This window comes from Budorcas taxicolor, chromosome 11 (genome assembly GCF_023091745.1).
Source record: "Budorcas taxicolor isolate Tak-1 chromosome 11, Takin1.1, whole genome shotgun sequence".
Classification (NCBI taxonomy): domain Eukaryota; kingdom Metazoa; phylum Chordata; class Mammalia; order Artiodactyla; family Bovidae; genus Budorcas; species Budorcas taxicolor.
In genome coordinates, this window is record NC_068920.1 from 11,062,672 (window position 1) to 11,078,690 (window position 16,019).

Genomic DNA, 16,019 nt, shown 5'->3' on the forward strand with positions numbered 1-16,019 from the left:
ACATCCATACATGACCACTGGAAAAACCATAGCCTTGACTAGACGGACCTTTGTTGGCAAAGTAATGTCTCTGCTTTTGAATATGCTGTCTAGGTTGGTCATAACTTTCCTTCAAAGGAGTAAGCGTCTTTGAATATCATGGCTGCAGTCACCATCTGCAGTGATTTTGGAGCCCCCCAAAATAAAGTCTGACACTGTTTCCACCGTTTCCCCATCTATTTGCCATGAGTGATGGGACCGGATGCCATGATCTTCGCTTGTATTTGTACTGCTTTTTTCTTCAGTGCATATTTTGTACAGTTCATAAGTGAAGCTATTATCTGAGCCTGTGCTTTTCTTTGTGGGAAGACTTTAAATTACTAAGTAATTTATGGACTTGTAAGTCTGTATAGCTTCTCTGTTCGTTCTGGGGTCCATTGTGATGATTTATATTTTCCTAGGCATGTCTCCCTCTCATCAGAGTTGCCTAGTTTGTTGGCATAGAGTTGCTCTTGTTATATACTATTTCATTGTAGTCCTTAAAATCTCTGTCACACAGTCATGTCCCTGTTTCATTTCTGTTACTGGTAAATTGTGTGCTCTCTTCCCTTTTTTTTTCAGTCAGTCTAGCTAATGGTGTATCAGTTTGTTGATCTTTTGAAAGAACCAACTTTCAGGTTTATTATTTTTCTTGGTTGTGTTCCACTGTTGCGTTGATTTCTCCTCAGGTCTTTATTATTTACTACCATCTGCTTGTTTGGGGCTTAATTTACTCTTCTGCTCTTGTTTTCCAACATGGAAAGCTTAGGTTATTAATTTTTTTTTTTAAGCTTCTTGTTTTCTGAATAGGTGTGTAAAGCTATAAAATGTACTCTTAAGCGCTGCTTTGACTGCATCCCATAAATTTTTGACACATTTTCATTTTCATTTACTTCCAAATGCTTTCTAATTTCCCTTGTGCTTTTTTTCTTTGACCAGTGGGACATATTTAGAAGTGTGTTGTTTGATGTCAAGTTTGGGAAATTTTCCAGAATTGAAATTTAACTCCTTGCGGTCAGTGAACAAGCTTTCTCTCTGTCTTTAGCTTTTGATAGTGTGATGTGTCTAGATAGGATATGTTTGTATGTCTTGAGCCCTTGCAGATTTTCTGGGGCCTAGAATATGGTCTGTGGCAGTGAATGTTTCGTGTGCTTGAAAAGAATGAGTATTCTGCTACAGGAGGGCATGTTCTGTAAATGTCGGGTGGGGAGAGTTGGAGGACAGCATCCGGTTTTCTGTTTCATTGCTTGTTTTCTTTCTGTTCTGTTCTTTCAATTATTGATAGTAGGATACTGAAACCTTCACCTATAAACATAGGCTTGTCTCTTTAGCCTTTCGTTTCAGGTTTTGCTTCACATATTGGGGCCCTTAGGTGTACGCGTACGTGTATAGTCATCTTCCCTTCCTGATACGCTGACCTTTTACCACCGTGAAGCGTTCCTGTCTATCTCGAATAACATTTCTTGACTGAAAGTCTGTTTCGTCTAATACGAATATAACCACTCTCGAGTGGTTGCCTGTTTTCGTGTTCTTTCGCCTTTGAATCTAAGGTTGAGTCTCTGGTACAGCATGCAGCTGCTTTGTTGGGTCTGTTCTGCCGCTCTGCTCTTTGTTGGGGTGCTTGGCTCTGTGATGCTTTGAGTCATTATTGACGTGGTTCCATTTGTCAGTTTTCCAGTTGCTTTCTGTTTATCTCATTATTTCTGTTTCTTTACGCCCTTTTTTTTTTTTTTTTTTTTTAAGGAACCTTAAACATTTTATCTTGGGCTGTGTCGGGTCCTTGTTGCTGCACGAGCGTTTCTCTCGTTGCCGGGAGTGGGGACTGTTCTAGGTGCAGTGCCGGAGCTTCTCCCTGCGGTGGCTTCTCGTCGCAGCCTGGGCTCTAGGGCGTGCAGGCTTCACTCGTGGTGGTGCTTGGGCTTAGTTGTCCCATAGCGTGTGGGATCTTCCGGGATCAGAGATCCAAACCATTTCTGCTGGTTTGGCAGACAGCTGCTTTACCGCTGAGCCACCAGGGAAGGTCCCTGTTTTCTTTTATGTTAAACATTTTTTGCCTTTATCATATTAATTTCTGTGACTTTTAAACATCTTTATTTTCTTAGTGATTGCTCAAAGGATTATAATACGCATTTTAACGTTTCACAGTCTGCTGCTGCTGCTGCTGCTGCTAAGTCACTTCAGTCGTGTCCGACTCTGTGTGATCCCATAGACGGCAGCCCACCAGGCTTCCCCGTCCCTGGGATTCTCCAGGCAAGAACACTGGAGTGGGTTACCATTTCCTTCTGCAATGCATGAAAGTGAAAAGGGAAAGTGAAGTCGCTCAGTCGTGTCCGACTCTTCACGACCCCATGGACTGCATCCCACCAGGCTCCGTCCATGGGACTTTCCGGGCAAGAGTACTGGAGTGGGTTGTCGTTGCCTTCCCATATCACAGTCTGCTTCTGGTTAATATTACCTTGAAAGTGAAAGTTGCTCAGTCATGTCCAACTCTTTGCAACCCATGGAATTCTCCAGGCCAGATTGCTGGAGTGGACAGTTGTTCCCTTCTCCAGGGCATCTTCCCAACCCAGTGATCAAACCTAGGTCTCTCCCACATTGCGGACAGATGCTTTACCAGCTGAGCCACCAGGGAAGCCCAGGAACACTGGAGTGGCAAGCCTGTCCCTTCTCCCACGATCTTCCTGACCCAGGAATTGAATCAGGGTCTGCGGCATTGCAGGCCGATTCTTTACCAGCTGAGCTACCAGGGAAGCTCCCTTTCTCCCCCTTCCTTTGTGCTTTTAGTCATACACATTCTATGCAAGATGTTAGGTGTGTACAGTGTTACAGTGTTGGCTTTACACAGTTTTGTTTCGTTTAGTAAGTTGAGTAGGAAAAGCAACCTGTGTCCGACCGGTCTTTATATTTAGCTGCATACTTGCTCTTTCCGGTGCTCCTTTCTTCTGCTTTTGCCTCACTGTCTGGAATCTTTCTCTCTTAACCTGTGAAACTTCCCGTGGTGTTTTTGGTCAGGCAGCTCTGCTGGCCGTGTATTTTCTCAGTATCATTATTTGGAACGTTTTTATTTTGCCTTCATTTTTGAAGGATAGTTTAGCTGGATACAGAATTGCTGGTTTTCTTCTGGTGCTTTGAATATGTCTTTCTCCTATTTCTACATTCCATGGTTTCTGATGAAAAGCCAGCGATTCAGCACATTGTTGTTTCCCTAAACACATTAGCTTCTTATTTTCCTGCTGGTTTCAAGATTTTCTCTGGCCTTAGCTTCCAAAACTTTTAACAGCTGATTCTCTAACTTAAGGATTTCCTTTTATTTATATTGATTGGGCTTCATTGAACTTCTTGAATCTGTAAACAATCACTTTCATATTTGAAACATTTTCAGCCATTATTTCTTAAAATGTCTTTTTTCTGCTTTTCCTCTTTTTTATGTCCTCTTTATTATGTATGCCCTTTTAATATTTTTTTCCTCTTTGTTCTTCACTTTGGGTAAAGTCTGTCAGTCTCTCAGATTCACTGATTCTTCTCCCTTCTCATCTGCTGTTTAGTCCATCTAGTGAATTTTTTATTTCAATTACTGTATTTTTCAACTCTGGAATTTTTGTTCTAATTTTGTAGGGTCTATTTCTTACTTCCTATTCAAATCATTGTCATATTTTCCTTGAGTTCTTTAAACATTGTTCTTTTTGGAGGTGGTTGATGTGTGTGTGTGTGTGTGTTTTCAGGTTTAAAAAAAAAAATATATATATATATATATATAAAAGAATTGATCTGAAGTCTTTTTCTGCTAAACCCAAATCTTGTTTAAACTGAGAGATGGTTTTTATTGTTTTATTTTCTGAGTATGACTCATACTTTACTTTTCAGCATTTTACTTTTTTTCCTGAGTATTTTGTTTTTATTTTGCAGGGGTGTGTGTGTGTGTTTTGAGTCCACTGTGAACATAATCTGAGGAATCCTGTAGCCTTGTGTTGCGTGGCCATGCATTTCTTTGCTCAGCTTTTTCCACCCCAGCTCTTACCTGGATTTTCCTCTTGACTTTGCAGAGGTCACTCCTGTGTCTGTGTAGTTTTTGGTCAAGTTGTGGTCAGAGGTTGTGGTCAGACACCTTGAGCCCAGGAGGCTTTACCTCCACTTTGGGTTTGCGTTTGGGTCGGGAGTGCAGTCAAAATGCAGATGACTTGCAAGGCTGCCCCGGTTTGCCCGTTGCTAGCCGCCTGGAGTGTCCATCGTGTGCAGGGCATGTGGTCTGTTCATCACACCCCTCAAGGCCCGTCTCATTTCCAGGCCCTCCCTTTAAATTTCTGCCTGTTCCTCCACTGTCAGCCACCATTACTGGGCCTCAGCCTTTGGCCAGGAGACCTGCAGCCTTTTCCTGGAGTGGGTTTTCTAACCTCTGCTCCCAATCAAGTCAGTCCCGTAAGTCCTCTTGACAGCAAAACTGCAGACTTTCCAGGCCAGCCCCACAGCGGCGGAGGCACTGGTGTGTTGGAGCTGGCGGCAAAGTCCCTGCCCTCCACTCTTCTCACAGACTTAAGTTGATTTTCATGAGTATACTCTTGTCAATCTGCTGGTCACCTTTGTTGGATTTCTAGGCCCAGTAGTTGTTTTTCAACTTTGCCAAGTTTTGTAGTTGTTTTTTCCATGGAAAGGATTTGTCAACCTATTCTTTGCTCTTTCTGTGTCTGATTGGATCTGCTAAGACCATGAGACGAGATGGACTGACCTTTTAAGACACCTGGTTCTGGGGCACCACTTCCTGGCTCTCCTCCAGCATCTCTCCTTCCTCCCCCTTTATAGTCTCTGCTGGACTCCCCTGTTTGTGCCATTTTGTAAATGTTTGAATGTCTCAGGGCCCAGTCCTCAAACTTTTTTTTTCTCTCTCTCTCCACACTTAACTCCCTTCATGATCTCGTGGATTTAATGACTTTTAATTCCTGCAAATTCCAAATTTCTATCTTTAGCTCACATTCCAGATGTGTGAGTCTCATGACCTCGTCCACGTCTCCTCTTAATGTGTTTGAAGCTGAATTCTTTTATCTTTAAAGACCACCACCTCCTGACCAGCCTCTCTGCCATTACCCTGTCGTCATCTGTGGTTTTTCTCTTCTTCGCAATTAAGTGTATTTAATGTATTTCACATTTATTAATTTGTCTGACTCCATTCACTTGAGTTTAACTCTCAATATAGAAATAAATACTGTTTTTGTTTCCTCCTGTATCCTCAGAAAAAGCAGAAACCCAACATGTTGCAGGGACTTCATACATCTTGGTGGAATGGGTGGGTGGGTTGACACTGGTTAACAGGACTGGATTTTACAGTCCTTCTGCTTCAAGGGCCTACAGCCAGACTGTCAGGGTCTCACGATCAGAACCTCTACTTGGCAGATTGCAGAGCTGGTTTGTCAGGCTCAGAGTCTGCAAACATTGATTCTGCTTACTCCTTCCATGATCGTCCAAAGGCTGTTGGGGTTCTGTGTAGAAATACTATTTGTTAGTGCCCCTCTGCCCTAAACAGTCTCCCCTAGATGGGATTCAGAGGAAACAGAAAGGGGTATGGGACTTCTCTGGCAGTCCAGTGGTTAAGATTCCGTGCTTCCAGTGTGAGGGATATGGGTTCACTTCCTGGTCAGGGAAGTAAGATCCCACATGCCCCTTGGTGCAGCCAGAAAAGAGAAAAATTTATGAAAGGGGCACTTTCTTAGAAACACCCCTTTGCACCCCTGGTACAGCTCGCACGGTCTCTAACGCTCATGTTACAGTGGGAGAGGGGAGCACGGGTCCCGGTTCTGCACTGCGGGGGCCGTTCAGGTTGGCTTCCATGGCAACCCAAGGTTTCTGGCCAAAGCGGTTGCATTGTGGCTCCTAAATGGTTTGTCTGCCCTTGGTCTGAGTCTGTGCGCACGTGTGTTGGTGCAGAGTCTCAAGTCTCTCGTAGGCTGTAGAGCAGTTGCATTTCCTCCAGAGAGGGTGGTGGTATTTCTCTGGTGGGTGTACTCATTCCTGTTAGCGGAGCACCCGAGGGATTTTCTACAGAAAGGTGTCCTCTCTGTGACTCAGCTTACCATTTATGAGAATGATTTTCACCAGAGGGCATCAGTGAAGTCTGTCATGTGCTTCGTGGGCACCTGGTATATTCTTATTTAATTTTGGCAAGTTTTGGCATTTAGGCTTGGCTTTCTTTGTGGAACATGTAGGTTTAGAAGTGAATACTTGGGGAGAGTTCTTATAATTGAGGATATAGGAGGCTTGCCTGTAGGACTGTAGTTTCTAACTTTGCTATTTTGTTAGGAAAAGGAACATTCTCAGTCAGAAATCCTAGTTTATCTGTTTTCACTTCCTGAACAATTTCATCTTTGTCTCCATCCATTTAATAAAACCAGACAGTAAAGCATTCTGATTCAGAACAGAAATTTCCTTATTATTTCTTCAGGCTCTCTATTTTGCATCTTTGGTCTGTGTTGTCAATGAAAAATAACAAATGCTTTTTTTCTATTTTGAGGTATCTGAATACCTCAAAGATTAATACAGATGATATGAAATACGTTTTAATAGTTTTTCGGTTGTAGCAGCTGTGTGGGAATAGTTCTGATTCACTCTTGTTTATACAACACACATATATAGATTGGATTCAGTTTGTGGTTTGTTTGTCACGATGCAAGAAGCAAGTGGTTTCATTGGTACCAGATATATCATCCTACTCTTATTCAGAACAAAATGCCAGAAATGTGACTTAACTGGTGAAATTTCTAAGTGGCTTACTCTTTAAAAAATTTGAATCCGTTTTCACTTGTGTAAGTCATAGAAGAAAAAGTGGGTGGCTGGGGTGAGTGTTACGACTTTCAGCAAACAGGGTCCGTGTACTGCGTGTGCATGTAGAGTTGCAGACTATCGGCTGAGAAGGGAGATGGTAACCGTGGCTATGGTTCTACCTCCAGTATCTGGTCTTCTCGCCGGGAGGAAAGGTGGGAGTAAGGATGGCACATTCTGTGCGTTTTTCTTGGGGCAGATGGAAATCCACATTTGCTGGTAACTTCAATCATAACATGTTTGTTTTTGTTAGAAATTTAACTTAGCATTTAACACTTTGCAAAAACATGGCCATCAAAACTTTTTATCCTTACATTCTACCAGCCTGCTTCAAGAATAAGGTAATGAATATATGTAACAGCAGAATTCAGTCAGCCAGTCACTACTGAAGGAATTGGGACTGACTCTGTGTCTGTGGGTAACATGTGGTGGCAGAGTGAGCGGGGCTCCCGGCCTGGCTCTGAGGGCTGGGGCACGTGCCTTCTCCAGGCACCTGGACTTCCCCACACCTGCTCTCTGTTTGCCCCCGCCACTACCTTGGGTCGTCTGCCGAGTTATTTCTTGGAGTTTGTTTCTCAGCTGGCACTGCTGTGCTGATTTCTCGCCATGGGTTGCTTCTGCCTTCCTTGGGACCTTGTACAAGCGGTGTTGCGTAGTGTGTGTCTGTCTCACTTCACTGGGCACGGTGATGTTTACATTCACTTGTGTCCCACAAGTCGATGCTTGTGGGGTTTTGTTGTGGACAGCAGTTCAAAGTGTGGACAGACCTCATTTCGTCCATACGCCTTCCTGTTGATGGACACTTGCGTCAGCTGTTCTGTTAGGATGAAGCTGCTGTGTCCATTCTCCTACAGGTCTGTCCATGGACATACGTTTCCGTTTCTCTCGGGTAGGTGTGTAGGAGCAGAATTGCTGAGGTAGGTATGTGTTTAAGGAGCTGTTAAACAATTTTCCACACTCACCGATGTTGACCTGAAGCAAATAGCCAGGTATTTCTCTAGCAAAGATGGGTTTATCCAGGATCAGCAGAGAATTACAATTCAGGTCTCATCTGTGGCAGCCACTTGTAAGTCTGGACCTCAACGAAAGGAGCAGCTTTTATAGAGGCGACAAGGGAGGGGGCAGGGCTGGTAAACAGAGTGCCTGCTTCTCATTGGCCAATTCCTGGCGGGAAGAAGGAGCGTCTTTTCCACTCTGCTCTGCTATGGATGCAGGGGTGAGAGCTCCCCCTGCTGGTCGCCCAGCTCTGTTTAAGTGGATTTTCTGTGCATTACCATTATGAATGAATGAACAAAAGTTCTTAGGGAACTGACTGGGAAGGGGCATCAGCTAGCCTTCTGCCTGGGGTGATACTTTCTAGCTCAGTGAGACTTTGGGCTGCACAGGTATGTGCCTTTGTTGAGGTCAGCTGGATAGTATTTAGAACAACAGTATACTCTGATTATAGTTTACTAGACTAGACTATGACTATCACTCTAATGGCAGAAAGTGAAAAGGAACTAAAGAGCCTCTTGATGAGGGTGAAGGAGGAGAGTGAAAAGAGCCAGCTTAAAACTAAATATTAAAAACACTAAGACCATGGCATCCAGCCCCATTACTTCATGCACTTTCTTTGCACCAGCATGTATGAATGGATATTGACTTTTTTTACTCAACATATTTTAATTACAGAAGTTGTAAGCATCTGAGTTGAAAATATTTCACAGCGACCATTCATAGGCCCGCTCCAGACTACTCCCTGAGCATCCTGCGTGCCGTCCTGCCATCTGTCCATCAGCACATCTTAAGTGTCCATCAGAACACTCCCCACTGAGAAACTTCATTTAGCATGCAGTTGATTAACTTGAATTCCATATTTGTTTATGGATTTTTTTCTAACCGTCTTAAATGCTATACTGTAAACACTTAAACAGTACTGTTGTTCAGTTGCCCAGTCGTGTCTGACTCTCTGTGACCCCATGGACTGTAGCATGCCAGGCCTCTCTGTCCTTCACCATCTCCCAAAGTTTGCCCAAGTTCATGTTCAGTGCATTGGTGATACTATCCACCCATCTCATCCTCTGATGCCCTTTTCTCCATCTGCCCTCAAATCTCTCCCAGCGTCAGGGACTTTACCAGTGAGTCAGCTGTTCACATCAGATGATGAAAATACTGGAGTTTCAACTTCAGCTCAGTCCTTCCAAGGAGTATTCAGGGTTGATTTCCCTTAAGATTGACTGGTTTGATCTCCTTTCTGTCCAAGGGACTCTTAGGAGTCTTCTCCAGCACCATAGTTCAAAGGTATCAATTCTTTGGTGCCTTGACTATACAGGCCTTTGTCGGCAATGTCTGCTTTTCATCATACTGTCTAGGTTTGTCATAGCTTTCCTGCCAAGAAGCAAAGGTCTTCTGATCTCATGGCTGCAGTCACTATCCTTAGTGATTTTAGAGCCCAAGAAGAGGAAATATATCACTACTTCCACCTTTTCCCCCTCTATTTGCATGAAATAATGGGGCTGGATGCCATGGTCTTAGTTTTTTTAATATTTAGTTTTAAGCTGGCTCTTTCACTCTCTTCCTTCACCCTCATCAAGAGGCTCTTCAGTTCCTTTTCACTTTCTGCCATTAGAGTGATAGTCATAGTCTAGTCTAGTGAACTATAGTCAGAGTATACTGTTGTTCTAAATACTATCCAGCTGACCTCAACAAAGGCACATACCTGTGCAGCCCAAAGTCTCACTTTGCTAGAAAGTATCACCCCAGGCAGGAGGCTAGCTGATGCCCCTTCCCAGTCAGTTCCCTAAGAACCTTTGTTTTCTTCAGTAATAGTGGGGGTGGGATGGGGAGGGGGTTGGCTTGGTCAAGAATTTTCATTTAATAGAATCATACAGTGAGCAGTCTTGTAGGAAGGTTTTTCTCATTCAGTGTAAGGTTTTGAGACTCACCCGTATGTGTGTGTCACTAGCTGATTTCTTTTTGCTGAGCCTGTTGTACATACTCGTTTGCCCAGTGACTTGCAAACGTGGACTATTTCTAGTTTGGGTCCATTATGAACACAGTTTCTATAAATAGTTTTGTACAAGTCTTTTTGTAGATGTATGTTTTCATTCCTGTTGGGTAAGTAATGATTGAAATTGCTGCATCATAGGGTGGGTGTTTGTTTAGTTTTATAAAATGCTGATGGATGTGCCACTTTAAAATCCTGCTGACAATGTGTGTGTGAATCTTCCAGTTGTACCTTGGTGTTTTTTTCGTTTTAGCCATTTTAATGGGTATTAGTGGTATGGCATTGTCTATTTGCATTTCCTCAGGAACCATGAGGGTTCATCCCTTCTTAATGTGTTTTACTGGCCATTCAGGTATCTTCTTTTGGGAATGTATGCTTAAATCTTTTGCCCACTTTTAAATTACATTTTGGTCTTTTCATTATTGAATGCAAGGAATTCTTTCGTAGTTTTAGGGACCAATCTTTGGAGATATTTTTTCTGGATATTATCTCCCAATCTGTGGCTTATTTATACAGTTTCTCAACATTGTTTTCTGATGAAGTCTGGCTTACCAGTTTTCTAACATGGTTATTGCTTTTTTGTGACTTAAAACACTTTTGCTTACCTCCAAGTCACAATGATGATGTGCTACTTTTGCTACGAAAGCTTCAGAGAGAGACTTCCCTGGCGGTCCAAGGGTGTAGGTTCCCTCCCTGGTCTGGGAACTAGGATTCCACATGCCGCAGGCGGTCGGAGAACCTTTGTTTTCTTTCTGTCTTGTGCAACGCTCAGCCCATCCCAACTCATTCCTGGGCCCTGATTGCTGTGTGCTCCGAGGGCAGTGAAAAGTGGGCTGGGTTTTGGAATGACCCTTTCTGATTAATTCTACTGCTCTGTAAACTGTCAGAGGACTTTGCTGTGTTAAGGAAGGTTTGGTTTTACTTCTTTCACATTTTGATTTTGTAGACTGAATTTTAGAAAGAAATCCTAACAAAAAGAACCTCTGTCTGCAGTTCTGTGCTTTTATGAAGAATTTGTTTCATAAAAAATTTTTGCATTGAAATTCTGTACTAGAAGTGGATACTTGGTATATATTAACACTTTAAGAAAGACAGTGCGTCGATACTGGCTATCAGAACCAGTTATGAGGTGGATTTCAAGAGGAAGGGACTGAAAACCCAAAGAAAGAGTTCTTTATGCATTGTCTTGTGATCAGGTGTTCCTCACCACAGAAGTGCTCTGAAATAACATCGAGCTTCTAGTAAAATCCTGTTGAATGCAGGTGATGTGCCTTCTTGTGGGAGACGATTTCAGCCAGAGAAGGAATAAACAATGCTTTACATTTAAGCTGTCAGAGGGGGTAGGACGTTTGTCCTTGAAAGGGGGGAACATGTCCTGGTTCGGTGTGAAGTTGTTGTGAGGGGCCCGAAGCGGCGGTGGCCTGACTGACTCACCGTGTGTCGCGCGCCCGGCGCGGCCCGTCTCTGTACCGTGTCAGCTGCGTGCGCTGTCTGCACGCACCGCGCCCGCGCGAGAGTTGGTGGAGCCGCGCGAGATTGCGCCCTGGGCGCCTTGTCCGCGCGAGAGTTAGAGCTGCACATGCGCGCTCGGGGCCCCCGCGCCTTCCTGTTGCTGTGGCACGCGCTGGGTGCCTTCCGGGTTTTGAATAGTTGAAGGGAACCAAAGGCGTCACGTTTTAGGGAACGCGTGAAAATAGTAAGCCCCGGCCTTAGTGTCCATGAGTGGAGTCGTGTTGTCTCAGTGCTGCAGTGGCGGAGCGCCGCGGTTGGACGCCCGCACGGCCCCTCACAAAGCCCCGATCTCCCGCCTGAGGCTCTTGCCTCCTCTGTCCGGGGTCCGAGCAGCGTCTGACCGCCGTGCGCTCGCAGCGCTGCCCAGGCCCTGGGGCACCGGCTGGGGGGATCCCGTGGACCTTGATCGTCCCGGAGGGAGCACCCGCGACAGGGGGACGGAGGCGGCCCGCCCGTCCTGATGAGACCCCGCGGTAGCTTGAGGGGAACAGGCTCCCCTGGTTCTCCCTCGTGCTTCTGGGGTAGAGATTGATACAGAAAGAAAATATTAAACATAGTTCGCTTTTACAAGGTAATCTCTTTAGTCCCTTGTATTTAAAACTTTTCAGTTATTGCTGCCATGAAATTGATTTGCGTGGAATTTTCCAGAATACATGTTTTGAATGGAAATACTTAGGCCCTTAAACACAACTCTTAATGAGAAAAGGAGTAGGAGAACAGCCACTTTGAAAGCTCCCCGCGCTGCCGTCTGGACCCTGTGGGTCCACCGAGCAGGCCTGAGGCTGGAGTGATGGGGGGTCATCCGCTGGGTCTAAAGTCTACCTTCTGCTCAGACAGGGCCTTTCTTCACCCTTCATCCTTGTTGCACAGAAGCAGTAACCTGTATTTAACCTCAGGCTTTTCTGTAGTTGGTATTCTGCTGTTCAGTCGTGTCCGAGTCTTTGCGACCCCCTAGACTGCGGCAAGCCAGGCTTCCCTGTCCACCACCGGCTCCCAGAGATTGCTCAAACTCGTGTCCATCCAGTCAGTGATGCCATCCAGCCATCTCATCCTCTGTCGTCAGTCTTTCCCAGCACCAGGGTCTCTCCAGTGAGTCAGCTGTTTGTGTCAGGTGGCCAAAGGTTCTGTAGTTTTCTGGCTTTGATTCTCTGTACCCCAGGTAGATATGCTGGAGGGTTGGGGGGGTATCTTAACAATAGGGGAGATGCTAGGGGGTGGGCTAAGCTGCACTTAGCTTTTGCTGTTTGGGAATGCTGGCCATTTCCCAATGGGTGATGCCTGCTGGGGTGGGCAGGTACACCGTTGTGTCATCTGGCCTAACCTGTGACTTTGCTGAAGACCTTGATGATGGCTCAAACCTGTGTCCTTAATTAAAGAGTTGCCGGCTGTGTGGCTGAGGCCTCTACTTATAAGGGATGGAGGTGCCTGCTGCCACTGGGGAAGTGGGCTGGTGGTTTCTGTGTTGACCAGAGAGATAACAGCAGATTCTTAGTATTTCCACAAGAACTTGGGAGACATTTATGTTAAATATATTTTGTTCACGTGAATCATAGGCAATCCCCTACTAACACATAGGACATTAATTAAGGTGGTGGAATTTGTCACAGTAATGGTAATAGCAATATGTTTCATGGCAAGGGTGCAGGAATTGTTGTGGGATGTGTTGATCGTGAAATTCAGAGATTGACAGCATCTTCCTTTAAAGATGTTGCCGTAAAACTAGTTAAAACCCAGTTTCAAAGGTAAATAACCTGATTACCAAGAAAGCGTTAGGTCCTCTGTTGACCTTTTTGATTCTAACCGAGTGCTTCTGAGTAATACTTGGAGTACAGACCCTGTTTCCTCAGTGGGCTGGTGCAGACCACCTGGCACAGATCGCAGCTGTGCTGTTTCTGGAGCGCCTGCTGTTGGTGCCACGATGACCAGGCAGAGGGCAGCCGATGCCCGACACTGCCCAATTGTGACCATGAAAACTGGATCAGGCGGTCAGGGTTCATTATAAAAAGTAAAAAGAGAGCTCCCTTTGAATCACACCAAAAAAATGACCAACGTAATGCACGTTCATATATTCTGGGCCTAAAATATTAGCACTTTGACTTAATCTCAGGAAAACCATTAAAATCTTGAGTGTTCTGTTACTGTTCTGTTTGTAGATGGGTTGGCTCCAGAAGGGACAATCATTTACGTCACCTGTTAACAGTTTTTCTCATTTTTGATGTTCCGTTTTCTCCTTGGAAGAAAAGTTATAACCAACGTAGACAGCATATTAAAAAGCAGAGACATTACTTTGCCAACAAAGGTCTAGTCAAGGCTATGGTTTTTCCAGTGGTCATGTATGGATGTGAGAGTTGGACTATAAAGAAAGCTGAGCGCAGGGGAATTGATGCTTTTAAACTGGTGTTGGAGGAGACTCTTGAGAGTCCCTTGGACTGCAAGGAGATCCAACCAATCCATCCTAAAGGAAATCAGTCCTGAATATTCATTGGAAGGACTGATGTTGAAGCTGAAACTCCAATACTTTGGCCACCTGATGGGAAGAACTGACTCATTGGAAAAGACCCTGATACTGGGAAACATTGAAGGCGGGAGGAGAAGGGGACGACAGAGGATGAGATGGTTGGATGGCATCACTGACCCAATGAACATGAGTTTGAGTAAACTCCAGGAGTTGGTGATGGACAGGGAGGCCTGGTGTGCTGCAGTCCATGGGATCGCAAAGAGTTGGACATGACTGAGCAACTGAACTGATGTTCCATTATTATTAGTTAGCCTCACAGTTTATTTTTCAGATAACGTGTTCATACTTTTCTCTCTTCCTCTCTAAACAGGTTGAAAGGATTGTTGACAAAAGGAGAAACAAGAAAGGGAAGACGGAATACTTGGTTCGGTGGAAAGGCTACGACAGCGAGGACGACACCTGGGAGCCGGAGCAGCACCTGGTGAACTGCGAGGAGTACATCCACGACTTCAACCGGCGCCACACCGAGAAGCAGAAGGAGGGCACCTTCACCAGGGCCAACCGGACCTCCCCGAACAATGCCCGGAAACAGATCTCCAGGTCCACCAACAGCAGCTTCTCCAAGGCCGCCCCCAAAGCGCTAGTGGTGGGCAAGGAGCACGAGGCCAAGAGCAGCCCGCTGTTTGCCGCCAGCCAGAAGTTCCGGAAGAGCCCTGCGCCAGGCCTGGCCGCCCGCAAGAACATGGACCTGGCCCGGTCGGGCATCAAGATCCTCGTGCCCAAGAGCCCCATCAAGAGCAGGACCGCGGTGGACGGCTTTCAGGACGAGAGCCCCGAGAAGCCGGACCCCGTGGAGCAGGGGCCAGAGGACACGGCGGCCCCGGAGGCAGCGGCCGAGAAGCCGGTCGGGGCCCTACTGGGCCCAGGGGCAGAGCGGGCACGGATGGGGAGCCGGCCCCGGATACACCCATTGGTGCCGCAGGCATCCGGACCCGTGACCGCGGCCATGGCCACGGGGCTGGCCGTGAATGGGAAAGGTAAGTGACAGTCTCGGAGGGGCGTGGGGGGGCCCCCTCACCTCCGCAGTTCTGCTCCGGAAGGCAAGCTGGCCGGCCTGAGCCCGGGGGTTTCCGCGGGCCCTGCTCCCGACAGAGCAGGTGTGTCTGTGGGAACCCTGGTGAGAGCTCACTGGCCCGTTCTCTCTTTACCCGAAGCCTGGGGCGTCGGCCTCTGAAGTCAGCACGGGCTCTGTCCCATCGGCTGCCTGCGGGCTGGCCCACCGCCTGCGGTTGGTTTAAACAACGTCCCCTTCTAGGTAGGTCGTGGCTGGTATTTCTTTAGTTTCTGCTTTTATGCATCTTAACACATTGGGTCTCATGTTAGGAATCCATCTGAAATTTCAAAGTGTGAGCAATATTGATTAGAAGTCACAGTTCTTACTGTCCTAACTCATCTAAATAACCAGAAATGCCTTTCAGTAGGGTATCGACCACAAATAGAGACTTTGGGACTTTGGGGGGGTCTCTCTGAAACAGTCAGCTGTTGGGATCTTTATTGCAGAGTAGGGGTCCGTTCAGCATGGGTGCTGTTTTCTGTTGTGTTTTTATGCCGTTCTTGCCCCTGGACCGTGCAGCTCAGGTGGTCATCCTATGGGCTGCCCGACCGCTGGGTCGCACACCTGGGCGTCAGCATCGACGGCTTCCCTCCCAGCGCTTTCCCCAGGCCTGGTGAGCCGCCACCTCTAGGATTCTGCTGCATCTTCTCTGATGTAAGCCTTGCCTCACGGTGGGTCCTGGTGCCTTCTCACCTACCATGGCTTTCTTACCGGTCCCCTTGCTTCCTGCCCTCTGAGAGCCCCCATCCACTTCCCATCCGTTCTTGAACGGAACAGCCATCCCCAGTCGCCAGACAGGTTGCTCCACCATTGCCTCGGTCAGCAGGTACCTCCGAGTCTGCTGGGCCTCCCCTGCCTGCCCACTGCCTCCGGGGCACCTGCTCTTCTCTGCCGGGAGCTGCCCCAGCCCTCCCTTGCCTCATGGACTCTGGTCCCCTCTGTTCTGGGACCCACTGCTCCCCCAGCCCGTCCATGAGCAGGACTGAGCCCGCCCCTGGACTGTGTGCATGTTCCTTGGGCCACAGTCAGTGGACTAATGTGGAATGGGACGCAGTGATGGCGTGGGGAGCTCTGCTCCTCTGAGACCCTACTCAGCCATCTTGCCGTGGTGGGTCCCGCCGGCT

The 16,019-nt window shown here is 46.6% G+C and overlaps 1 protein-coding gene across 1 annotated transcript in view; it reads left to right on the top strand.

Moving 5' to 3' along the window:
• The window catches only part of CDYL (chromodomain Y like), a 96,479-nt gene that overhangs the window by 47,080 nt on the left and 33,380 nt on the right, over positions 1-16,019 (top strand). The window contains exon 2 of the mRNA XM_052648347.1: positions 14,152-14,818. Within this exon, the coding sequence (XP_052504307.1) occupies positions 14,152-14,818 (667 nt within the window). The remainder of the gene's footprint in view (positions 1-14,151; positions 14,819-16,019) is intronic.